Here is a 24,158-nt window from a genome sequence, read left to right as displayed (position 1 = left end):
GAGGAGACAAACCACACCTGGCCCCGGGGGACGGGACGGGCTCCCACGGTAATAGAAGCGCGGGGCGGGTCGGTTAGCATTTTATTAGATACAAACAGAAAGGAGGGCGCCCACCCACCCCTTCCTCTGGCTCACGAGGGTGACGCCCCTGTCCCCGAGAAGGAACAGGGGGTCCATAACACTGAGAACGGAACCGTCAGGGCAGACGGCCCCCAGCCTCCTTCTAAGTTTTCTTACAAAAAGGAATTTCAGCTACAAATCCTGGGAAGGGAACTACATTTGGCTTTTCCGCTAAGTGAGAGGCCTTCTCTCCACCAGCAAAACGCTGGAAGGTTCAGGGAGAGGGAAGGAGAATTTCAGTCTCTGAGCCTCATTTCCTTGGTCCCTTCAGTGCTCGTCAAAACCAGGCATGGGGAAAGCCCTGGCAAACTGCTCCACCCGCTGCCTGAGGTCAGCCAGCCGTTGTCTTGTTTCTGGGTCACTGAGCAGGAAGGATTTGAAATCCTGTAGTTTGGCTAGAGAGGGGTGAGGAAGGTGTCAGAGCTTCAGGGAAGGCGGTGAGATTGGGGGGGGGGGGGCAGACAGTGAGTGTAAAGTGGCTGGCAGGGGCTGGTGGGGGGGGGGGGGATAGCCTACTCACTGGTCTTGCTCTTCACATCCAAGCCAACCTTGACCCCTTCATCTATAAATGCCACAACTCTCCGGAAGTCATCCTCACGAAACTGTCGAGAGGTCAAGGCTGGTGCCCCTGGGAGAGAGGCAGAAGAGGAGTAGCATGACCCACGCCCCCGGCGCAGCCACCCTTCCCCCCTGGAACCCCAGGTCTCACCAAGCCGAAGACCCCCTGGTGTGATGGCACTTCGGTCTCCAGGACAGGTGTTCTTGTTGGCTGTGATGGATACAAGCTCCAGCACCCGCTCAGCCCGAGCCCCATCCAGGCCCTTGGGCCGCAGGTCCACCAGCACTAGGTGGTTGTCGGTGCCACCTAAGGCGGGAAGAGTAAACAGAGAATGGTGAGTCCTGGGCCTTTGCCTGAGGCCACAGAGGCTCTCACCCACCCTCCTGGCTCACCGGACACCAGTGAATAGCCTCGATCTAGCAGGGCATCAGCCATGGCCCGAGCATTCTTCAGAACCTGCAGGGAGTACTCCCGGAACATGGGGGTGCAGGCCTGGAGATGAGACAGCAGCACCTGGGATCCCAAGTCCTGCCCCTTCTACTCCTCCACCTCTAGCATAGTTGTGACTCCAGTCTTGAGGCCTCCCCTCCTGGCCCGTCCCTTCCAACAGCTCCATTTTCAGTTAGCAAGAAGCAGGGGCTGAGCATCCAGATGCCCACCACCCGACAATGGTAGGCTCCCCAACCTGCTTTAGGGCCACGGCCACTGCAGCAATGGCATGGTTGTGGGGGCCCCCCTGCAGAGACGGGAACACAGCAAAGTTGATTCGGTCCTCAAACGTATAAGGGATCTCCCGGCCAGTCTTGGGGTCCACAGACTGCACCCCTTTCCGGTAGAAGATGAGTCCTGACCTGTGTGGGAAGAGGATGGTCAGAATCTAAGCTGAAAAGAAAGGGCAAGGGATGGGGAGAGCAGAGGAAGCCGGTTGGCCCGCACCCCCGAGGGCTCTCAGGCCACCTCAGTTGTGCTGGGTGTGCTTGGCTCCAGGGGTTGAGGGGAACAGAACCTTCCTCCCACCTCCCACCCCCAAACTCCCTGCCAGGGAACGGCCACCATGGGCAAGAAAATGAGAATCCTCAGACTGGGTAGAACTCTTTAGGCAGAATGAGCTCCTCTCTGACCCAGACCACCAGTGCCCTGGGAATAAGGCACGAAGGCAGGGAAAGGTAAGGCCTGACCTCAGGGGAGCCTGACCTGGCCCCTCGAAGGGTCTTGTGAGTGGTAGTGGTGACAACATCCGCGTGCTTGAAAGGTGAAGGGATCACCTTGGCAGCCACCAGGCCACTGATGTGGGCCATGTCTGCCAGCAGGTGTGCCTTGACCTCATCACACACCTGGGCAGGTACAGAAACAGGCCTCAGTCTGGGGAGGGTCCAGACAGGCCTGCGCAAGGCTGCCCCTCCTCCGAAATCTCCCCACCACCCCTTGGGCAGCGGCAGGTACCCCAGCCCTCCACCAACCTCCCTCATGCGGGCGTAGTCAATGAGGCGAGCATAGGCACTGGTACCAGCTATGATGAGCCGTGGTCGGAAAAGCCGAGCAGTGATTGCCAGCTGGTCGTAGTCAATGAGGCCAGTTTGGGGCTGGACAGACAGACAAAGAGCTAAAGTCCTTAAAAAGAAGCAGTGCGGCTCACTCTGCTCCTTGACCTTAAAGGCTGCCCAGGGCTTCAGCCTCTAGCTTTTCCCAGGAGAGGTTCCTAGGCCTTGAGCAGCTCCCTCCCCAGACCCTAGAGCACTCACTCACATTCAGTTTATAGGGCATAGACTCAAAGAAGATGGATGTGGCTGAGATCCGCTTGACATCAGACATATAGCCATGGGTGAGACTGGGAGGGGAGGAGAGGAAGTGAGAAGGCTTCTAAGTGGAGTAAGACCCACTCCTCTCCTGCCCTGCTCCGAAGGCTCTGTCTCTGACACCGCGCCTAGCGTGCACCACCCTCACTGCTCTGCCCACTCTGTGCTGAGCACTGGTTCCTGGGGTCTTATCTTCTTCCTGCACTGAGACTGATGGACAGGGAGAGGCCTGTTCCAGCTGCATGGCCCATGGCAATAAACCACTCCTCTCTCATGCCCATATGGCCCAGTGAGCCTATCAGCCACCCGCCGCACCCATACTCACTGGCCACCGTCGGGCAGGTCCAGCCCCATGATTCGGTCGTGAGGCTGCAGAAGGGCTGTGTAGGCAGCCAGATTGGCTGGGGACCCCGAATAAGGCTGGACATTGACTCCCCACTGCGCAGGATCCAGGTCAAAGGCTTCCAAGGCCCGGCGCTGACACAGCAGCTCGATTTCATCCACTACCTCTGCTCCCCCATAATATCTGCCACGGGAGGGGGCATATCAGGGCACAGAGAAAGGGCCCCACCACCCCCCTTGAAGTAGCAAAGGAGCGGGAAGGCTACTCCTCTAAAGGCACTGGGAGGGTGCAGGCCGGCGTCCCGACTGGGAGCACCGTCCCTGAGGCTGCCCTCCAGCCCGCTGGTGCCTCGCCCTCACCTCTTGCCAGGATAACCCTCCGAGTACTTGTTGTTCAGACAGGACCCCAGGGCCTCCAGCGCAGCTCGGCTGCAGAAGTTCTGGGGTGAGGGGTGGGGGCAGTGTCAGAGGTACAGAGCCCCTTCTGAGAGACTCCCGCAGCCCGCCCCGCCAGAGCCCAGGCTGCAAGGAGCTGAGCTCTACAGAAAGCTGTTCATTCAAGGTTCCCTGTCAGGCTTGGGGCGTGGCCAAAGGCAGCATCCTCAGAAACCAAGCTGCCATGACAGGTGTCCCCGGCAAGCCCACCTGTCCACTGGTACCTGTGCTTCCAGGTTTCTCTTTTCTCTTGGGAGGGGGAAGGGACCAGACTTGACTGGAGGGGCCCGGAAGGCTCTGGAAGCTCTCTAATGCCCCCATCCCATAACCCAGACTGGCTCTGCCTTTGCTTCAGAGGACAATAAGAAGAGAGAGAGAAGGCCCAGCAGGAAGGCCCTGAGTCTGAAAGGGAGATCTGGAGAAAGAGCAGTAAGATGACCTGTTACTTCCTGTACCCATGGCGGCCCAGGCCTTGGCCCCTCTCCCCAGACCCCACCTCTGAGGCAATGAGTTCCAGGCCACGACACTGCCTGTCCTTCTCCCTCTGCAGCAGCTCCCACATCTCAGGGTCACTGTCTGACAGACTCTCCTGGCCTGTCCAGCCCCTGGTGGCTTCTCCAGTCTGGGTCTGGGCTGCTTCACTGTGCTGGCACCGCGCGGCCATCCTGACCAGCGGACCACATCTCCGCAGAGGCTAGGGGAGGAAATGCCAGGGTCAAACAAAAGGGTTCAAACAGTCTCCCAACAACCATCAGCCATGCGTATCAGGCCCTCTGGCTCCAAACCCAACAGCCGGCTGTCCAGCCTGCCTGTTCCAGTTTTCGCCACCCCCACCTCCAAACGCCAGTTCTAGAGCCAAGGCTGAGATCAATGTCCAGGGGGTGGTTCTGAATCCATCCATTCACCTCACCTCAGAATCTTCCTCCACCTGGACCCCTGAACTACTCTGCAAAGCCAGAGGACAAAGTTTGTGTTCTAGAAGCTAGAGGTTCCAGAACCTCTCCACTCACTGGAACAAACGGGTCTTCCCTGTAGGAGCTCCATAAACTGATATCCCAGTCAGGGGGGAGGAGACCAAGTTGCAGGGATTAAGAGAACAGGCTTACCATAGTTGGAGGTGGCTTTCAGAACATTGGAGGTAGCCATTCAATGTTCTGAAAACCAGGGTAGATTTTTAGCAGTCCCAGGGGGAGAATGGTGAGGGTGGGAGTGGGGGTGGGGGGCTGATGGCAGGGAAGCCAAAAACCACACCCAGTCCTCTGCCCGGCTCCTTTCCCCCTCCTTCCAGCCCTTCCAGCCGCGGGATCCCTGATGCAAGCAGTAGGGCTCGGTTGCATCATCTGCACGGCTCAGAGCTAGCAGGGAAGACAGCTCGCTTGTCCAGGCTGGGAATCCCGCTGTTCGCCAGCACAGGAGCCGCGGGCAACCGTTACAATTCCCTCCCCAACTGCCACGTAAAATGGATGGTCACATGGCCCTGGGGCTTCTGATTACCGCAATGGAGAGGGGTCCCGTTTACCCCGCGTGCACCCGAGGGTCTCGGGGATTCCCTAGTTGCGCGTCCGCTCCCGGAAGACCCACACCATGTGCGTGGGAAAGCCCATAGTTTGTAAATGGATATTACGGTAGGAGGGGAACTTGCTTTCAACTGATCACCCAGACTCCGGGGCCCCATTCTTACCCGAGTGGCCCAGAGCAAAGAGAAAGACAGCATCGCAACCCGAAGTCGCAGGAGGTCAAACCACCAACTCTAGCTTGGAGAAGCAAGGCGTCCGGAAAGACTGATCCGAGAGCGCATGCGTGAGCACAGCGGCCCTAGAAGCCACAGGATTAAGGGTAGAGCCTACGCATGCGTGAGGCGACTCCTTTATGGTCTTCTGGGAATTGTAGTTTCCCCACCTTTCTTCCGCTTCCTTTCCCCAGGGTCTGTAGCCCCAGGGTCAGAGACTCCAATCTGAAAAAAAAGAGATCTAGTGCCGCCCCTTCTCACTGTCCTGGATATCTTCAGGTGTTCCCTCCCCTACCCCCCCCCCCGTCGTCCAGACATCAACCATTTATTGGTTGCCTACTGAATACCTAGTATTTTTAGGCTCCCTGGGAAATACAAAGACTCCTCTACAAGCTGGAGTGCCATGGTGCACTGGAAGTCACCTGGTTTTGGAGGGGTGGTGAGAGGCGAATTCAAGTTCCAGCTCTGAGACTAACTAGCAAATTAGCCTATCTGGCCTCAGTTTCCTCACTTGTAAACCAGTAATAAAATAACATGTGGTGGGGATTAAATGAGACTTTGTATGTACACATGCTCTGGAATGGATTGTCTTCCCTTCCTCCTCTGACTAACCTGCCTCCTCCTTGGCCATCTCCTCCTTCTCCTGGGACATCCTGGAGCTGAGTGAGTGCCGGGAGCGGGTCCATCCTTGCTGTTTCAAGGGATCTGGCATATATGGCATACTGTTCTTAATATGTTTGCTCACCTTTTTGGCACTATGTGTTTTAACCAAGGTCACCTCTCTGAGAAAGGTTGTTTCCCCAGGTAGGGATTTTCCCCTGAAGTTAGGGAGGGGAAAAAACCCCTTAACTAAGTGCCAGGCGGGTAATTAATCACTTTAACTATGAACAATCATGCTTAAGCTACATAATCTTTACTCCCTGGAATGGAGATAAGAAACGCCCTAACCTTTGGAATAGAGATTGATAGGATTGGAATCAACTGGTATAAATACAGATGTAACAAGACAACAGGACACAGAACCTAGACACAGAGACTGGAGACAGAACTTAGAAGACAGAACCAAGAGAGACAGAACCTAGACACAGAACCTACACAGAACCTAGAGATAGAAACTGGAGATAGAACTTAGAAGACAGAACCAAGAGAGACAGAACCTAGACACAGAACCTACACAGAACCTAGAGACAGAAGAACTTTGCTGGAGAGAACATGGCAAAAGATCCTGGACAGAAACTGGCCACAAAACCTAGCGAGAGAACATGGCAAAAGATCCTGGACAGAAACCGGAGACAGAACCTAGAGACAGAACCTGACTACAGAACCTGGATAGAACATGGCAAGAGAACCTGACTAGAACCTGGTGACCGAACCTGGCTGGAAAACCTAGACAGAACCTGGCTGAAGAACCCGGCTACCGAACCTGGCGACCGAACCTGGCTGGAGAACCTAGCTGGAGATCCTAGACAGAACTTGGCTGGAGAACTGGCTACAGAACCTGGCTGGACACCCTGACAAGAGAACCCGGCTATGATGATCACCTGAACGCTGCCTCTGTGTCATTCTTTCTTCACCGACTCCATCCAGACCTTTGGGGACCCCTGGACCTGCTGGGGTTGGACCCCAGCAAGTGAGATGCCCCTTCTTGTCCTTGTACTTGTTGGATTTTGTTAACTGTTCACCTCTTGCCGTCCAGGCAGTCAGTGAGCTCTCTTTGTTTCCCTGGGGCTATAGATACTTGCAACAGGAAGGGAGCTTCCTTTTAGCCTGAGTTCCTCTGACCTCCTCCTTTGGGGGAGGGACTCCTTGACCTTTCCAGGAGTAGGTTCCCAAACCTGGGCATCAGAATTAGCTGGGAAATCTGATATAAATATGAGTGTGGAGCCTTTCCTCAGAGGTTCTAATTCAATGGAGCTTAAAGAATAGTGGACATCTGTCCACTCACGCTGACACACAATGAAACCTTGCCTCATGATTCTAATAAGCAGTGATTTTGAGAACCATTGCCTCACATAGCAATATTACACATTCATTCATTCATTCATTCATTCAACATACACACTGAGCCTCTACTCTGTGCCAGGCATGCCATGGCCCTGGAGATATAAGAATAGATTACTGACTGCTGGGACATCAAGAAGTGAAAAAAATGCAACAAGTGCAATTCCAGGCAGGGGCACCTCACTCTGCTCCCACAAGTCCAGATGTCTGAAGAAAAGAGTGGGAGGAGGAGGAGGAGAGGATTACCTTGTCGAAGAGGGGAGGACAATCCATCACAAAGCAAGTTCGTATGCAAAATCACATACTATTTTATTATTGCTTTACAAACGAGGAAACTAAGGCCCAGATGGGTTAACTTGCTAATTCCAACCATTCTCACTAGATTCTCACACCAGGCCTCAGAAGCCCCCCCCCCCCCCCAACCCACCGGCCCCTAGCTCTACCTCATTCCCTCCCACTCCTGCTCCAAGTGTTCTCAGGTCTTTCCAGCAATAGGCCTGTGTTAGGAGTCCACTGAGTTCTTCTCCTTCCTCCAATCTCTGACCCAGAACCACTTCCCACCTCTCTCTTCCTTTCCACACCTACCCATCCATTCACCCATCCATGCGATATTTATTTTCCCCTTACTCTTACCGACTTTTCAGTCCCAGGAATGTCGGGGTCAAACGCGCCTTTGACTCAGTTTCCCGCTGGACCCAGTGGGCAATCCCCTGGAGAACACTGGACCCAGGACTAAAGGCAAAGGAAGGCTGAAGAGGAGGCGCCCTTCTGTGCCGCAGCTTGTCTGTACCCCCTCCTAGCCCCCTTCTGGGGTCCCCAGGGGAGGGGGTGACGGCTGAGCTTGAGAACTGCTAATGAAGCCGCAGCCAATTAACGCCCAGGCCAGGGTAGGGGGCGGATAAAATTAGCCGCGGCTGCAAGTGGGAGCTGAAGGTGGAGCTGGAGGCGGGGGTGGAGAAGGTGGGCAGCTGGCTGAAGGGGCCTTGTTTGCTAGCGGCTTGCAGTGGCAACGAAGCCCCACTCTCCGGACTCTCTGGTCCCTTCCCCCACGCCCTCGTCGCAGGCTTCACTCCCTCTCTCCCTCATCCGTCTGCAAACTCAGCGCCCACGAAATTAGGAAGGAAAAGGAAGATCGATGACTCCAGATGCCGCAAACACCGTTCCCCTTCCCCCCACCGGCCGCCTCCCGCCAGCCCCACGGAGCTTAGCAGGTTGTCAGCGCTCTGCTTACGAAGTCCCAGCATCTCCTTGAATGGGAATTCAAGGCTCTTATACCTCCTCCTTCAAATCGTCCCAAATAGCCCGCTAGGAGTCCCCTCTCAGGGTCAGTCCTCATCCTACAGCTGCTGCCGTTCGCTCTGCCCCCTCTGGGAGGAAAATCCCCACCTCTGGCAGGGCTCCGACACCAGGGGTCGACCTCATCTCTATGTGATCTGGTTTTGGATGACCTCCAGGGTGCCAGCTCCATCAATATTTGCCTCAGTTCCCCACGAGCCACGGGGTAGAGGGGGAGGGGGCCCGGCCCGGCGTCTGCCACACATTCAAATCCACACCCCCCCCTTCCCTACAAAGGCCTCACGGAAACTCGTGTTGGATTTCACTTTATTTTGTTCCCTTTATTTTGTTTTGGAGTAGAAAAAATATCACCGAGAGGAAGCAGCCGGGAGGGGGCGGGTGGAGCAGGGCTGCAGAGCCGGGGAGGAGGCAGGCAGAGGGCAGGGGCCGGAGTCAGGAGTCATCGAGGCCCAGGCGTCTGCTTCCACTCCCCGAACTGGGGGCGTTGGAGAAAGAGGAGCCGGCGTGGGGCAGGCGGGGGCGGGGGGCGCGGCTTACACAAGTACATCTTTACAGTTCTTTACACGGGGACAGGGTGGAGCAGAACAACAAGAGCCTGGGGGTGAGGAGGTCAGGGTGGGATGAGGGGACCAGGCCAGGCGCTATTACAGCTGAGGGCAGAGGGAGTGTGAGCCCAGCGCCAGGACGTGAAGGGGACCCAGTGTGGACATGGGGGGCGCTGGGGCCGCCTTTCCTGGGGCTGCGCTCTTGTTCCTTCACTTTGGGGTGCAGCTGAGGGGGGCCTCAAAGGCACTCCCCGTCAGGAAAAGGGGACCCACGCCAGCTGAGCGTCCCCGGGAGGGCTGTTCCTCTCGCCCCCCAGAATGGAAGGGTGCACGGGGCCACAGGAGTTGCGGGTCGCGGGGAGGAGTCTCACTTAGGGAGGCTGGGGCCTGGCGGGAAGCTCAGGGCTGGGGCGAGGGCGGGGCGCACTATCCGAAGTAGGGGTGCTCGCTCTGGAAGTTGTAGTCTGGGCACACCTTCTGCACCAGTTTATAGTCAAAGCTGAGGAAGGAGACGAAGATGCAGATGACTTTGAAGGGCTTGGCGCAGAGCCAGGCGGCCTGACTCTGCGTGTGCTCGGTGAAGCACACCTGCGACGGGTCGTACAGGCACGGGCGGTGCTTGCGCGCGCGGTTCGTCTTCTCGTACTCCACGTGGCAATTGAAAGCGCGCGACTCCTTGGCCCCGGGCACGCCCAGCGCTCCCCCGAGCGGGCCCGCCAGAGCGCCCCCGAGGCTGCCGCCGAGCCCCGCCCCAGCAGCAGCTAACCCCAAAGGGGGCCCCAGCCCGGGGAGGACTCCCTCCAAGGCCAGCGTCGACTGCAGAGGGTGCGGGGCCGGGCCGGGCAGCCAGACGCCCCCGAACTCCACGCGCTTGGACGGTGGCACGATGCTGACGCTGAGGTTGCCCAGGCTGGAGGAATTGTGGCGGAAGTACACGCTGAAGGTCCCGTTCACGTGGTCGACGATCTTGCCCGTCACCAGCAGCGAGAACTTGAGGGTGTGCACCCGGAAGTAGAAGTCCCCCCAGCCGAAGATCTTCTTGGCGCGGGCCGCTTTGATAGACGGCTTCCTCTTGGTGCGCTGCACGGGCAGCGCCCCCACCGCCCCCACCCGGGCCAGGGCCCCGGTGTGGTTAGCGGGCCAGGCCCAGCTCCAGGCGCGGGCGGTGCCCAGGCCGTCGGAAGACTTCGGCGCCTGGAGCTGCTGCACAGGGGCGCCCCCTCCGGCCGCTGCGGGGCGCAGCTCCATGTACTGCGGCCTCCCGGACTCCGGTATCTGGGCACTGACGGTCTGTGGACAAAAAAAGAGGAAGAAAAAGAGAGGCTGGAGCCCTAGCCGGTTTGGTTCAGTGGATAGAACGTCGGGCTGTGGACTGAAAAGTCCCGGGTTCCATTCTGGTCAAGGGCACATGCCTGAGTTGCAGGCTCAATCCCCAGTAGGGGGCGTGCAGGAGGCAGCTGATCAATGATCCTCTCTCATCATTGATGTTTCTATTCTCTCTCTCCCTCTCCCTTCCTCTCTGAAATCAATAAAAATATGTTTTTTTTTTAAAAAAAAAATAAGAGATGCTGGAGTTGTCCCTGGCCACCCTACCCATGGTCACCCAACTGGGGCCTTCACCATGCCAGCAAAGCCACTAGGAGATCAAATGGAATCCAGCAGCCCACAGCCAGTGGGTCAGGGAGTGTGTGTTGGGGTGGATCTGCAGCCCTTTCGAGCTGTGTGGCTTGGCCAAATCACTTCACCTAGGTAGGCCTCAGTTTCTACATCTGAGATGATACCGAGAATCCTCATGTTCTTCCAGACCTCCGATGCGGCTGGAAAAGCCCAAGCCAGTGTGGGTTTGAATATGGGGACAGGGACTCCGTCTCCTCCAGCCGGGAGCCTGGTTGGTTCAGAGCAGCGATTTTCAACCTTTTTCATCTCATGGCACCCATAAGCTAATTCCTAAAATTCTCCAGCACACCAAAAATTATACTTCTTGGCCAATCTGGTAAAAAAAAAAAAAAGGTATATTTTTTATTCATCCATACCAGACAACTATTGTTGGGCATTGTCATTTTTTAACTTGACAATCTAAGGCAGCAGTTCTCAACCTGTGGGCCGCGACCCCTTTGGCGGTCGAACGACCCTTTCACAGGGGTCACCTAAGACCATCCTGCATATCAGATATTTACATTATGATTCATAACAGTAGCAACATTACAGTTATGAAGTAGCAATGAAAATAATTTTATGGTTGGGTCACAACATGAGGAACTGTATTTAAAGGGCCAGAAGGTTGAGAACCACTGGGGAAAAGAGGAGGTCAAAGCCCCTGTCTAAATAGTCAAGTATTGCCAAAACTGGTTTGGCTTAGTGGATAGAGTGTGGGCTTGAGGACTGAAAGGTCCCAGGTTTGATTCCGGTCAAGGGCATGTACCTGGGTTGCGGGCACATCCCCAGTAGGAGTGTGCAGGAGGCAGCTGATTGATGTTTCTCTCTCATCGATGTTTCTAACCCTCTATCTCTCTCCCTTCCTCTCTGTAAAAAATCAATAAAATATATTTTAAAAAAATTTAAATAGTCAAGTATTGCATGTTTTAAAAATTCTTGTGGCACACCAGAGTGCAGTGGCACATCGGTTGAAAATTGCTGGTTCTGAGTAATGAGCCAGGGAGGAGTCAGACTCAGGCAAGTGAGGCCATGACCATTGTCAACATCCAGCATCAAGAAAGAGGTGAAGACCTCCAGATGCTCACCCCGGCCTCACCCTCTGCTCCCTTGTGGGGAGGAGCATGGGAAACCAGTAGAGCTAGGGAGAGCAACGGGGAGTCAGTAAGGCTTGTGGGCTACTGGGGTACATCTCCCCGCCTCTAGCGCTCCTGCTCAGTGCAGGAGGCCACCTGGTGGTGCTTCCCAGGGACTCGGATGGATGGCAGGAGGAGCTGCCCTGGCCCGCCCCCACCCGTCTCCTTGTGTCTCAGGTGGCAGCGATCTGGGAGACAGCGAGGGCTCCAGTACAAGATAGATCGAGAGGCGGAGCGGTGGGGCCAGGCCTGGGCCATCAATTATCTGGTGGGGGGGGGGGGCAGGGGTGGCTGGGAGCGAAGGAGACAGTCGGTCAGAGCGAGAGGAAGAAATATGGAGATGCCGCTCCAGCCAGGGGAGTGGGAGGGAGAGGAGCTGTACATGTCAGAGTGTGTCAGTCAGACTGTGCTAGCTGTGGCTGTTAGGGTGGCCCTTACTGCGTGTGTGTTCAGGCTGGGGAGGGAGTACTGCATGTGTCAGTCTGGTGTGGTTGTGTTTCTGTTAGCCTAGGATGGTTGTATTGCCTGTCTACCTGGAGTGATGCCTGTGCCTGTGTGTGTGTGTGTGTGTGTGTGTGTGTGTGTGTGTAGCTATGGTGATGGGTGTGTGTCTGCCTAGGGTGGCTGTGCATGGTGGTTATGTGTGTGCCCTGGTGACTGTATGTGTGTGTGTATGTGTGTCTGCCTGCTTGTGGTGGCTGAATGTTTGTTATGTCAGTGTGTGGCAGCTCTGTATGTGTACCTGGGTGGTATGTGTGCTTGGGTTGCATGTGTACCTGGTTGGCTGTGTGTGTTCATCTGAACGAGGCTGAGGCTGTGTATCACCCTGTGGTATGTGCATCTGTGTGACCTGGGCTGGCCGTGTGTGCTCACACTTGTCCTGTGTGAGTTCCTATCATCCGGTGTCCATGTGTCAAGCTCCTCCTAGAGGGTGTGTGTCAGTGCCTCCACAGTGATAAGACAAGTGTGCTCTCCCTGATCCCGGGGGTGCGTGTGTGAGATGTATATTAATGGCCCCTGCTGGCTGAGCTCTGGGTAGGTAAAGAGACCTGACACCATGGTGTCCCCTCTGTTTGTCCACACCCGTGTGTATACGCCAGGTGCCCACCGGGGACAGGAATGGCACAGTCAAGCTGCTGGGCTAGAATCTCCGCCGCCTGGTCCCCATCCCCGCAGCGCTGCGATCCTGGGTTATTAATGCGGCTGCCGCCACCCGATCGTCATACATATTTATCGCCCCCCACACTCCTCCTCCCTTCCATACCTCCTCCCAGCTCAGGTGAGGGGTGCGGGGGCGCAACAGTGATTGACTCAGAAGGACGTGCTTGAGCTGGCAGCTAACGCCCTGAGGGTGGGCCTGGGAAGGGCTGGGGGAAAGGGGTCCTGGGCCACAGCAGGAGGGGGAAAGGACCTCCCAGGAAGTGGGTTTGGAGAGAGCAGAACTGGAGCCCGAAAGGGCACTGGAGGCGGGTGTGTGAAGCGATGAGGGAAGTGGAAGGGTGGGGAGGGGGGCCATTTGAACTCTGACACCTGATCTTCTCACCTCTCTGGGCCCAACCACTATTTTTTTCTGGGGACTTCCATCCATCCCTGAAGCCTGCTCCCTCAAACTCCCCCCTGCCCCCAGCACACCCCAGCAGCACCCAGGGTCCTGCCTCCCGCCCAGGACCTGTGGGGGGCTGGCTCAGTCCAGCCACTCCTCCCCGGCGGGGGCTGGACAGGGTGATAGGTTTGGGTGGGTGTTGGGGGGTGCCGGGTGCCCCCCCTCTGATCCCAGACAAATGGACGTCTGTGCTTCTCTGATCCTGGCAAATCCCTAGGCTTTGGGCACCCGCACCCCACTGGCCATAGGAGACAGCCAGGATAAAAGGGAAGAGTTGGGGGGGGGCTTGGACAGGGAGGAGCCGGGGTCTGTGAGGAAGCGAGCCGAGAAATGGGAACATGGAACAAAATAAAATAAAATCCTCCCTCTGGCTTCCTTGCTCGCCTGCTCCCGCTCCCTGTCTCGCTCTCCCTCTTTCACTGTTTTTCCACCCCCCCACCCTCAGTCTCTTTTTCTGTCTCTCAGTCTCTTCCTCACTGTTTCTAATTTTCCTTTTATGATTCTATTTTTCTCCCTGTTTATGTCTCTGTGGTCCTTTCCCCTCTATCCTTCAGGTTGTCTGTCTCCAGCTGTGGGTGGGAGTGAGGGGGAAGCAGGGTGACGACGGGGCCCCTCTTTGTCCAGATCCCATGGTGCTGTCCTCCCTCTTCGAGGACGAAGATGAGAGCAGGGTATTGTCCGAGCAGGGTCCCCCTCAGTCCAGCGCTGGTTTAATTAAGCTAATTAAACGCGGTGACATTTGCGGAGGGGAGAGGCTGGCCGGGCTGCCGGGTGGGGATGGAGGGGGTGCACAGAGGTGTTTGGTGGCAGACAGGGATGTGGGGGTGGGTGGGGTGCGCGTCACCAGGTGCCTCCAGGCCCATGCAGGGTGGGAGCCCAGCCAGGAGCGCTTTGTCCCCAGGCAGCGAGCCCACGCACTGGAGGGGAGTTGAGGCTGCCTCTTGCTGCCTAACAAACTCCATTGGGGGGGGGGTTGTGCTGTTTTGGGGTGGGAAGCTGGGAATAGGGGGAGGATGAGACTGTTGGCCCCCAGCCGCATTGCAGGGTGCGCCTCCCTGGGGCCTCCCGCCTGGCCAGTTGCTTCTCCTGCTTCGTGGGTCAGGCAGGGCTGCTTACGATTCCCACGGGGAGGGATGGCACCCGTGGCTGGGGAAGGAAGCGTGCTCTGGCCTGGGCTGGGAGGAAGCGGGGAGAGTGTCCTGAGACCTTGCACCTAGAAACAGGCGGGGGCACTGCAGTCAGGGCGGGTGGGGCAGCTGGGAGCTGGCTGGGACCCAGGGACGGAGGCAGGAGTGAAGACAGAAGTGGGGAGGACAGGACAGGCTGGAGAGGAGTGGCGCAGAAATGGGGGGCCCTGGGAGTGTGGGCCTGGAAGCCGGGCGCTGGGTACAGTGATGAGGAAGAAACAAGAGTAGGCTCAGGGGTGAAGATGGGAACAGGGAGGAAGAGGAGATCAGAAATGGTGGGTGGGCATTGGGCAGAGCCGGATGCCAGAGGGTGGGGACCAGGGGAATGGGATGGGAACCAAAATGAGGATGGGGGCAGGGATGGTGGATGAGGGAGGGGCTTTGGGGAAGGGCAGGAGTGAGAAAGGGACCCGGGGTATAGGATGGGGATGCCGGTGGGAAGGGAAATGGGGGATGGGAAATGGTTATTGGGCAGAAACGGGGGTGCAGAAGCCTAGGGGGTGGGGTGGGGGTGGGGATGGAGACTGGAAGGGAAACCCGGGACCAGTGGGGAGTGGAGGGAAGGGAGGAGACAGCTGAGGGCAGGTGCGGGAGACAAGCCAGAGGACAAGGTGGAAGCAGGGCAGGAGCAGGCTGTGGGAGGGGCCAGGCAGGTAGGGGTGCAGATACCTCCTCCCAGACAGTGTTACAGCGTGGGGGAGGGGGCCGCTGGGGGCACAGGCTCTGCCCTTGGGCCGGTACCCCTCCCCCTCAGCCCCGCCTGCCCGCCTGCTCTGGGCCTGCAGCGCAAGGCTCACCGTTATCTGAATTTTGATTTTATTTTATTTTATTTCCCTGCTTCCTAGAGCCGGCGCGGTCCCCCCGGGAACGGCGCCCCCCGCCCCCCACCCCGCGCCTCACTTTATTATTGCAATAAATGTGCCTATAAAGGCGCGGGCTCGGGGCGCCGCGCGTGGGGGGGCGGGAGCCGCGGAGCGGGGATGTAATTTCCCGAAGCCGGAGCCGGAGGGGGAATGGGCGGGGTGGAGGGGGAGGAGGGGGAGGAGGGGGAGGTGAGGGACGGGGGAGGCTCGCCAATTTCCAGCACTCCAGGCTGCGCTCCCTGCTCCCCAGCCCGCCCTGAGGTCGCTCCCACCCCACGTCCTGAAACTCCCCATTACTCCCCAAAACGCTTGAGTCCTGGGACCCCTCCCACATGACCCGCCGTCTCTGTTATCTGCCCTGCCCGCTCCTGGACCCCAACCGTGGGGAGTTGCAGGGCTCTGTCCAAAGTTCCCCATCTCCTTGCCCAAGGCTGCATCTCTGACCCCTGCGGTGCCCTCTCCACTGGCTTGGTCTCTTTCAATGTTATCTCACCTCTTCCCAGGGACCCAGTCTCTGACCCTGGGGGGCCTCCTTACCTTGCTCTGTCCCTCAGTTACTTCACCTCTTCTCCACGCGCCCTGTCCTGGGTCTCCACCTCCTCCCCTGTGCCCACCTGAGACCCTCCAAATTCTTTCCAGCGGGTACCCTCCCATGCTCACAGGCTTCGGCCAAAGGGAGGCCAAAGGGAGCTGTCACAGCAACCCCCTCTCCTGTGCCCCTGGCCCAGCTGCAGCCCTGATTACCCCTAAATCCCCACCCACAGCGATGGGCCCAGCCTCGGCTGCACGTGCCTAAGTGGCCCAGCCAGAGATTAGCTGGGGGGCTAGAGAGGGTTATGGGAGCGGGAGGGTAGGCGAGACGTGTGGCTGGGGCCAGCTGGCTCAGAGACTCGGTTGGGCTTAATCATCCCCCAGGCAGAATAGAGCTGCAAGGTCCCCCAGGGCCCCACCCCTGCCCTCCCCCAGCTAATTAGTAATTAGTGATTAGTGATTAGTAACTATTGATCGCCTGCTGCTTCTCCCAGTAGACAGATGCTTTGGCAAGGAGTGGGGCAGACAGAGACAGGGGGAGAGAAGGAGTCGGAGACCTGGAGACCGGACCACATTAGAAAGATCCTGAAGGCCTGGCCAGAGGGCAGGGCTCAGGGTCAGCGGAAGCCAGGAGTCCGGGGTCCTGAGAGGAGACCAGGATTCTGGAGCAAAGAGGAAGGAGGAGGCTCCTGAAGGGCAGGTGGACAGGGTGGGACGGCGGCATGTGAGCATGGACAGTTAAGGCTTCCCAAAGAGCTGTCCTGTAAACTGTCCCCACAGCCTCTTACCCAGTGTCAGCCCACTGCCAGCCCCGGCACCGCCACCGAGACAGCCCTGCCCGCGCGCGTGCGCACACACACACAAGCTCCACTCAGATACATGAACTCATCCTGAGGCTTACAGCCCAATGCCCACACTCAAAGCCACAAACACACAGATCCACACTCACAAACCCTGGACACGCACACAGACCACACATAGGCTGCAGACACAGGTGCACTGGAGATCCAGCCCGGGGTGCACATGTGTGCACAAGCCATACTCACAAGTGCACACAAGTACACACAGATCGGTACTCGGACACACAAACACTTCCCATGCACAGTGAGAACCGTCCTCACACCTACAGTCTGTACACACAGGTAACCCCCTCCTCACACACAAATAAGCTGGACTGAATGGCAGGTACACACTTCCCCACTGACTCCAACACAAAGACCCGCAGCTGCAGCTCGCACACACTCAGCCAGATCCCCGTGCTCACACCCGCATGCTTACTCTCTGTCAACTCTCGACCAGATGTTTCATTCCCCTTCAGGGGGCAAAGGAAATTAAACCAGATCTGTCCACAGGGGAGTTTATGTGATGGGGAGAGGGGAGAGGGAGGAAGTTGGAAGGAGGAGCAGGCGAGTACCATCCCTCCCTACTCTCCCCCAGGCCTTCACAAACAGTGGGGTACGGGCACAGACCCCCCTGCAGTCCTCCAAGGGCAGAGCTGGGCAGCAGGTGCAAACGAAGTCCCCGCTAGTGGAAGCAGCTTCTGTGGAGGGGGCTCCTCGGCCAGCCTTCCAGCCCCTCAAGGTCACCAGGCTGGTTTGGGAGAATCAGGAAGCTCAATCGCCAGCTCCACTGGGCAGCCTCTGCCCTGCGGGAGCAGCTGAGTGTGATTTGGCCCAGCAGGTGGGGGTCCAAGTGTTGGGGGAAGAACTACACCCCTTCACACGCTTCAGGGGCTGGGGGTTGGGTGCAGGGAGTAGGGGTTTAGGAAGCCCCCTGCCTGCCCCCAGAGTGGCTGGGTCACAGTGGGAGTGCGGGAGACAGAAGTCTTGGGCAGGGGAGCTGATTGAAGGAGACCGGACCAGGGCCTAGGTGCCCACCGTGGGACACCCGGTGGGGCACGGATGGCTGCGCTGTGAAGTGGGCACTTGCACTCACCCCTTCAAAGCCAGCACCACACGCCACTCCAGCGTACACATGCACCCGGGTCCCCAGCCCTAGACACCCACGCCTGGCTGCTCCCCCCCCACATGTACACAGTGCACACGCTGCCCCACACTCCACACGCACAGAGGCGCACACCGCTGAAGCCTCCGAGTCAGGGTTAGGCAGGTCAAGTCGGGGCTCCCTTAGCCTCGGAGTCCTCGCCCAGGAGCCCGGGGGAAGAGGCAGCTGAGGGAGGGGGGCATGCAGGGGGGCGGGAGCAGAGACCCTCCCTTCCAGACAGCCCCTGCCCCATCCGCTGGCGCCACCGAGGGTGTGTGTGTCCGCGAGGCCGTGCAGGGGAGACGGGGTCTCCGCGGGAGATGTGCCGGGAGGCTGTAGCCAAGTTCGGCCGCATCGGTGTGCGTCCGTGCGCGCGCGTGTGCTCGGGCTGTGCAGGTTCGGAACACAGCGCCCACCTGGCATGGTGACAAGTGCAGAGAGAAATGCGAAGGCGCGAGCGGAGGGCGGAAGGACAGACAGCGAGGGTGGCGAGCGGGATTGGCGCGGCCAGGCGGCGAGGCTGACACCCTGCCGGCTTGTCTGTCTGTCTCGCACTCCCGCTCCGTCTGGCGCACTCGTGGGTCGTGCTTCGTCCCCTCCCCCGCCGCGTCCCCCGCCCGCGCCGCCAGATCCCACTCGGCCCTCCACCCCGTCCTGCCCCCGACCCCCGCCAACTTGCCCCGGAGAGCCCCGTCCTGGCGGGGAGTCTGTCTGTCGGCGCCCCCACGCCGCGCAAAGTTGGGAGGCTCGGGCTGGGGGTGGGGTGCGCCCGAGGAGCCCCTCGCACTCCGGCACCTGCGCGTCCCGGACCCGGTGCGCGTCGCAGCCCCCTGCCCTTACCTTCTTCAGGAGCCACGGGCCAAAGAGCAGGAGAAGCCATTCCGGGAGCAGCCGCATCTTCCCGGGCGGCGGGCGGGGCGGGCCGGGCCGGGCCGGGCGGGAGCGGGCCGAGGGCGGGGGCTCCGGGCCGGCGGCCGGGGTGACTGCCTGGGCGGCGGAGCGGCGGCGGCCCGCGGACTGAGCGCGGGGAGCGAGGCGGCGCGGGGGGCGGGGCGCGGGCGGGGGAGAAAGTTGGGTCGGACTCGGCGGCGGGCGGCGGGGGCGGGGCTCCGAGCGCTCCAATCCGGGCCGCACCCCGCGCGCCCCCTCCCGCCGGCGGGGGGCACCGAAGGTGACTTTCACCCCGACACGCCCCGGACACGCCCCCGGCGCAGGTGCGAGGCTTGGAGGGCGGCGGGCCCCGGGGCCCGGAACCGAGGGGCTGGGTCTGTGCACCGGCCGGGAACAGGGCTCCCGAACGGTGTCCCCAAAGGGCCCGGCACGACCTGAATCCCTCGATGCTGGGGCCGAGGTGGGTCCCGGGGCAAGATCGGGGCCGGGGCGAGGTGAAGGCGGGCGGGGCCTCCGGCGGCCGCCGCCGCGCGGCGCTGACGGGGATGGATGGGCGCCCCGCGGCTCATTCGGCCGGGAGATGAGAATCATTGATCACGGACGGAAACCCCATCACGTCTGTCAATAGGGCTGACAAACGGCGCCCGCCGCCGGCCCTCCCGCCCCAGGGCACCTCCGCGATCTCAGTCTCCTCGGCGGGACCGGCCTTTCACCTTTGCCCCTCACCGCCCCCCCCCCGCTGACCCCCTCCCCGCGCCCCAGTGCGCCCTGCGTGGGGGTTGGGCAGAAAGCCCCCCAGCGCCGCCTTGCCGGGCCCATTGGTGTAATCTCCGTATCCCTTGCCTCTCACTGTCCCATCTTTCACCATCAGCTCCTCCCATCCCTGTCCCCGTCCTCTGTCCCCGTCCTCTGTCTCTGTCCTCAGCCCTGTCTCTGTCCCTATCCTCTTGGCTGTTTCTTCACCAGCTCCCTCCTCCTCCCAGTCTCTCTCTCTCTCTTTCTCTCTCTCCCTCTCTCTCTCCAGCCCGGTCTTCAGCTGTCAGCTGTTGCTATGCACTGATGCTGTGGCTGAGGTTGTGGTATGACCCACACCTTGACAGCTAGAGATAGGGACAAGCAAAGAGATAGGAACAAACAGAGATAGGGACAAGGAGAGAGATGGAGACAAGCAAAGAGACAGAGGCGCACACCCTGAGACACCCACACACACACACCCAGCCATGCACACAGAGGCAGGCCACAGCACGGAGGTGAGCTCACAGGCAGAGTGAAACACATTCATGCAGAGGCCAGAACATGCTAGAGGCACACGGACACAGGGACACAGCTGGTTTACACGCACTCGGGAGCATACACAGAGACAAATGCAGTTGCACCAAGAGACAAGTACACCCCCCAGGTGTTCAGAGCCTACCCTGCTTCCTTGCCTTGGCAGAGAGGCAAGCGTCGGACAGAGATGGACACACAGGTGTACGCTGGCACTGCCAGTCCAGAAGACAAGCCCGGTGCGTACAAACAGATAGATATAGGGATGTGACAGACACTCACACAAAAGATCAGGGAGGCTGAGAAGATGAGGCAGGCAGCCAGCCGGGTGGCAGGAATCTGGGTGCAAGAGGAACAGAGAGGAGAAAGGGGCAGGAGTGGCCAGACCAGAGGCTCCAAGGCTCCAACCAGAATCCTGAGCCCAGGCCTCAAGCCCAGGGGTGTGGCAACAGTGGGTGGGGCAGTGGGCACACTATGGCCTTGGGTGCCCAGGACAGATGCCCATCACCAGGGTCTTGATCTTCTGGAGCCCAGACCCACCCCATCTATCCTTCTTTTGCTACAATCTCAGGTTGCCCCCTTCTCTCTCCAGCCACACACACACACACACACCACCCCCTCCCTTCTCTGGGTCTTTGCCTGTCCCTGTATTTCTCCATCTCTGTATCTCGTCTCTCATTCTGTCTATATCGTCTCTGCCCCTGGTTCTACTCGTTTCTCCCTCCTGCTAGACCCTCTCCTTGCTGTTCCTGGGGGTGGGGGCAGAGAGAGGATGCTGACTGGAGGGGTGTGCCTTCCAAGCCGCAGCTGGGGGCCCCTCTCGCTTTGCCCAGGATCTTGAGGCGACAGGCAGAGAATCAGTGGCTCCCCGGGGGCGCCAGATGTACGGCTGGCAGAGGGAGCGAGTGAGGGGGTGGGGCTGGTGGTGGTGTGGTGGGGGAGCAGGCGGGCGCAGGGGGAGCAGAAGCGCTGGGGGAGGGAGAGGAGCCGCTGGCGGAGGGTGGAGGGGGTGTGGTAGAATAGCCCCTGGGAAGAAAGGGAGAAGCTGGGCTGGGGTCCGCCCGCAGGTGCATAATTAGTGTGTGTTGGGGAGGGGGCTGTGCTGGGCTTCAGGATGAGCAGCTCCGCAGGAGTACATGCGCCACCTGGTGGACACATGGGTGCACAAACCTCCCTCTCAAAGATCAAGGACGCCCCTTCTCTCAGCAGGATCCCTCTGCCCTTGGCCCTTTAGGGAGACGGGGCAGTGGAAGCTCTCCGAGGTGGCTTGGAGGCCGAGGATGGAGGTGAGATCTCAGAGGTAAGAAGGAAGAGGAACGAAAAGCAGCGCTCCCCTTTGGGAGTTGGGTAAGGGGCCTTTGCAGCCACCCTAAGCTCATATTTCCTGTTGAGGGGAGAGTGGGACTCAGTGTAAAGCTGTGTGACCTGCAAGACGTCCCCTTCTCGGGTCAGGGGTTGAAGTAGACCGGGGACCCCTTGATTGTAGCTATCCTTTCCTGTCCACCCTGGGACGTCTAAACTGATGGATAAACTAGGTCTGTCGGTGGCCCTCAGAGCCTGGCACACTGGTTTTCCCTGCTCTCACTCCAGGACCCCCTTCTCCTGAACCCGGGGTTCTACTCTTGGCATCTGATTAGCTGGTCTCCATGACCTGTGAGATGGTAGCGCTTTAAGAGCACCTTCAGGCAGAGAGCTGTATGGGACCACGCTGAAGGATCGGAAACCCCCTCGCAAACCTAGTGTGTTCATTTCTCATGGTGGGACCTCTCACTGTGGGGGATCATTTGGGTAGGGGTGGTGGTGTCCCATAAAAGTGACGGTGCAGAGAAACAGATCTTGGAGTTAGGACCCCAGAGCCAAGAGAGGTGAAGTCACCTGCTCAAGGCCACACACCGGGAGAAGCAGACCTTTCTTGTCAAGTCCAGTGTCACCCCCTCCTCCTGCCACTGCCCGGGTGGAGGAGGGAAAAGGGCACTCAGACTCTCAAGCCTGCCTCCAGCATGGCGTGGAGCAGGGCTCCCTCTGGTGGCTGAAGCAAGAAAGCACAGCCCAGCTCCCAGAATCTCACACTCATAGGTAGACACAAGTGGATTTTTTTTTCTTTTCTTTGTTTTTTTTTTTTTTTCTTTTTTACAATTTTATTTATAACAATATCTGTTATTTAGTTGTAAAGGAATTCAGCAAAAATTATTAAAACGTTCCTGTCCCCAAAACGGGGCTGCCCGCTTGCCCTTCCTTGGTGGGCCCCACCTCCTCCCCAGGGGAGGGGAGTCTGGGGGACTGTTTACCAAAGTCTCCAGCCCTGGGAGCCATGTGGGGGCACTGGAGATGGGGTGCCTGTCTGGGAGGGGTACTGAACATGGCCATCTCAAGGTTGCCCCTAGAATGGGGGCTGGGGGCATGGGATGCATGCCCCAAGAACTAAAAAACTCCATCCTTCCCTTCCTACCTCAGCCAGAGCCAAATCCTCCAGACAGGGGCAGCGAAGGACTCTCCGCCCCAGAATCAGCCCTCGGGGAGCCGGGAGGGTAAAGGGGGGACCGCAGGGAGAGCCCTGACAAAGTGTCTTGACCAGGAAGGGGAGGCGGCACCACCAGCTCTCCCAGTGGAGGTGCATTTTGGTGGGAAGATGGGAAGTGGGGGTCCCTCATACCTGTGAGCCAAAGGAGCCCCCGGAGGCCTCCATGCCCCCCCTCTCCCCGAAGGCAGCACTGGGGGGCGGGGAGTGCTGAGGAGTGGGCAGGAAGGAGAAGAATGAAAAGAGATAATACTGTGCTCGCTCACTTGCTCACTCACATATAAAAAGTAATTCCTTCATTTTTACATTTATACATCCCGGCAGGCCGGGGAGGGCTGGCGGGCAGGAGGGGCTCACGGAAGGACTTCTCTGGCAGGGGCAGGAGGCTCTCGGGGAAGTCCGACGGGGCAGGGCCGGGCCTACGCCAAAGGGTCCCCTATCTCATCCTCAGGGCCCCGGCCCAGGAGTTCTCTCTTCTCATCCGTGCTGGCCAGGGAGTGGCGGCTGCCGTGGCCCCCCATGTAGAGTGTGGCGTACACGGGGTTGGTGAAGTTGGTGGGCTGTAAGGTGACAGAGGGTTCCGGTGGGACTCAGAGGCTGGGCTCTATGGCCTTGGTATCCCACCCCCCAAACACCCCATCCACAGCCTCTTCTCCCTGCCCAAGCAGCCGCCTCCTGTCCTCCCAGCCCACCTTGTCAGGGTCCAGGGCAAAGTCAGCATCCAGGAGGCCTCCCACATCATCAGGCTCCCCGCCTTCGTACATCTTGTAGGTAGGGTTCCCGATCTCCACGTTCATGGCCCCGTTGGTCATCCGCTGGTGCTGGAAGCCCTTAGCCCTGGGGAGAGGCAGGAGCACAGGGGGCAGGGATTCTAGAGGTGTCAGGCGAGGTGGTAATGACTAGAATTTCCCAGACTCCCCATAACTCACCCCCGGACTCGCCGCTTGTACCAGAATACCACTCCCGCTACCAGAAGCAGCAGTAGCAGCAACAGCAGAGGGATTAGGATGGAGGCCATATCTAGAGGAGAGGAGATGGGAAACAGTTCAAAAGGCACAGGAAGCAAGACCCCCCCCCCCCCCCCCGCCAATTCCAGGTCCCGGCAGCCATGCCTCCCCACCCCCTGCCACCTACGTGTAGGCTGCTGTTGGCTGACCACTTGCTCTTCACACCGGGGTCCTGCCATGTGGGGTGGGCACCTGCAGACGGAAGAGCAGAGCTGAGCAGGCACGACTTCGAGCCATGGCTGCCAGGGAGATGGAGAAGGGCCATGGGATTCTGATGGTCCCACTGAGATTTGGGGAAGGGGAGGATCTAGGCCTGGGTGAGGCTCAGGCCCAACTCACTGGCACTCAGGCATCATTTTGCTGTTCATGGTGCAGGAACCACCATTGCTGCAGTGGCCAACGCAGGTCAGACAGCTGGGGGCCACCCGACCATCTGTGCAGCTGCAAGAGGAAGTGAGATGCTGGGCAGGGCTGGTAGAGGGGTGTCTGAGTGGTTGGAGCAGGGGCAGGGCTGGTAGAGGGGTGTCTGAGAGGCTGGGGCGGGGCAGGGCAGGGCTGGTAGAGAGGTGTCTGAGAGGCTGAGGCTGGGGCAGGGCAGGGCTGGTAGAAGGGTGTCTGAGAGGCTGAGGCTGGGGCGGGGCAGGGCTGGGCTGGTAGAGGGGTGTCTGAGTGGTTGGAGCAGGGGCAGGGCTGGTAG

General features: G+C 59.1%; 3 protein-coding genes across 4 annotated transcripts in view; all 3 read right to left on the bottom strand.

Annotated features, from left to right (window-relative positions):
* Positions 1-71: 71 nt before the first annotated feature.
* On the bottom strand, positions 72-5,092 carry SHMT2 (serine hydroxymethyltransferase 2). Its single transcript, XM_059683324.1, has 12 exons — positions 4,934-5,092; positions 3,749-3,946; positions 3,178-3,257; positions 2,801-3,001; positions 2,426-2,507; positions 2,140-2,262; positions 1,874-2,013; positions 1,365-1,530; positions 1,072-1,171; positions 830-985; positions 641-748; positions 72-515 (listed from the first exon to the last, which is right to left on the bottom strand). The coding sequence occupies exons 1-12, from the start codon at positions 4,964-4,966 to the stop codon at positions 388-390; spliced, it is 1,515 nt and encodes a 504-aa protein (XP_059539307.1). The 5' UTR covers positions 4,967-5,092; the 3' UTR covers positions 72-387.
* Positions 5,093-8,588: 3,496 nt separating this feature from the next.
* On the bottom strand, positions 8,589-18,816 carry NXPH4 (neurexophilin 4). 2 transcript variants are annotated; one of them, XM_059683322.1, is made up of 2 exons: positions 18,620-18,816; positions 8,589-10,113 (listed from the first exon to the last, which is right to left on the bottom strand). In XM_059683322.1, the coding sequence occupies exons 1-2, from the start codon at positions 18,674-18,676 to the stop codon at positions 9,250-9,252; spliced, it is 921 nt and encodes a 306-aa protein (XP_059539305.1). In that variant the 5' UTR covers positions 18,677-18,816; the 3' UTR covers positions 8,589-9,249. The 2 variants fall into 2 exon arrangements, with proteins under 2 accessions (XP_059539305.1, XP_059539306.1); XM_059683323.1 differs by lacking the exon at positions 18,620-18,816 and adding an exon at positions 10,569-11,088.
* Positions 18,817-22,728: 3,912 nt separating this feature from the next.
* The window catches only part of LRP1 (LDL receptor related protein 1), a 78,467-nt gene continuing 77,037 nt past the window's right edge, over positions 22,729-24,158 (bottom strand). Inside the window, exons 85-89 of the mRNA XM_059683321.1 lie at positions 23,801-23,902; positions 23,589-23,653; positions 23,384-23,474; positions 23,147-23,291; positions 22,729-23,014 (exon numbers count right to left, since the gene is read on the bottom strand). Coding sequence (XP_059539304.1) covers positions 22,874-23,014; positions 23,147-23,291; positions 23,384-23,474; positions 23,589-23,653; positions 23,801-23,902 — 544 coding nt within the window. The 3' untranslated portion in view covers positions 22,729-22,873. The remainder of the gene's footprint in view (positions 23,015-23,146; positions 23,292-23,383; positions 23,475-23,588; positions 23,654-23,800; positions 23,903-24,158) is intronic.

The sequence above is a fragment of the Myotis daubentonii genome, chromosome 2, assembly GCF_963259705.1.
Source record: "Myotis daubentonii chromosome 2, mMyoDau2.1, whole genome shotgun sequence".
Lineage (NCBI taxonomy): Eukaryota > Metazoa > Chordata > Mammalia > Chiroptera > Vespertilionidae > Myotis > Myotis daubentonii.
The sequence above is the reverse complement of the archived record's forward strand: the minus strand, read 5'-3'. Positions and strand labels throughout refer to the sequence as shown.

What these genes read in the sequence shown, in the direction of transcription:
- SHMT2 (XM_059683324.1), bottom strand. Translation starts at nt 4,966, where the DNA reads ATGCTGTCTTTCTCTTTGCTCTGGGCCACTCGG. An exon ending in GAGGGTTATCCTGGCAAGAG is followed by an intron (nt 3,002 to 3,177) that starts GTGAGGGCGAGG and finishes CTCCCGTGGCAG; the next exon opens with ATATTATGGGGGAGCAGAGG. An exon ending in AGGCTATTCACTGGTGTCCG is followed by an intron (nt 986 to 1,071) that starts GTGAGCCAGGAG and finishes TTCCCGCCTTAG; the next exon opens with GTGGCACCGACAACCACCTA.
- NXPH4 (XM_059683322.1), bottom strand. Translation starts at nt 18,676, where the DNA reads ATGCGGCTGCTCCCGGAATGGCTTCTCCTGCTCTTTGGCCCGTGGCTC. An exon ending in GCCCGTGGCTCCTGAAGAAG is followed by an intron (nt 10,114 to 18,619) that starts GTAAGGGCAGGG and finishes TTTTGTCCACAG; the next exon opens with ACCGTCAGTGCCCAGATACC.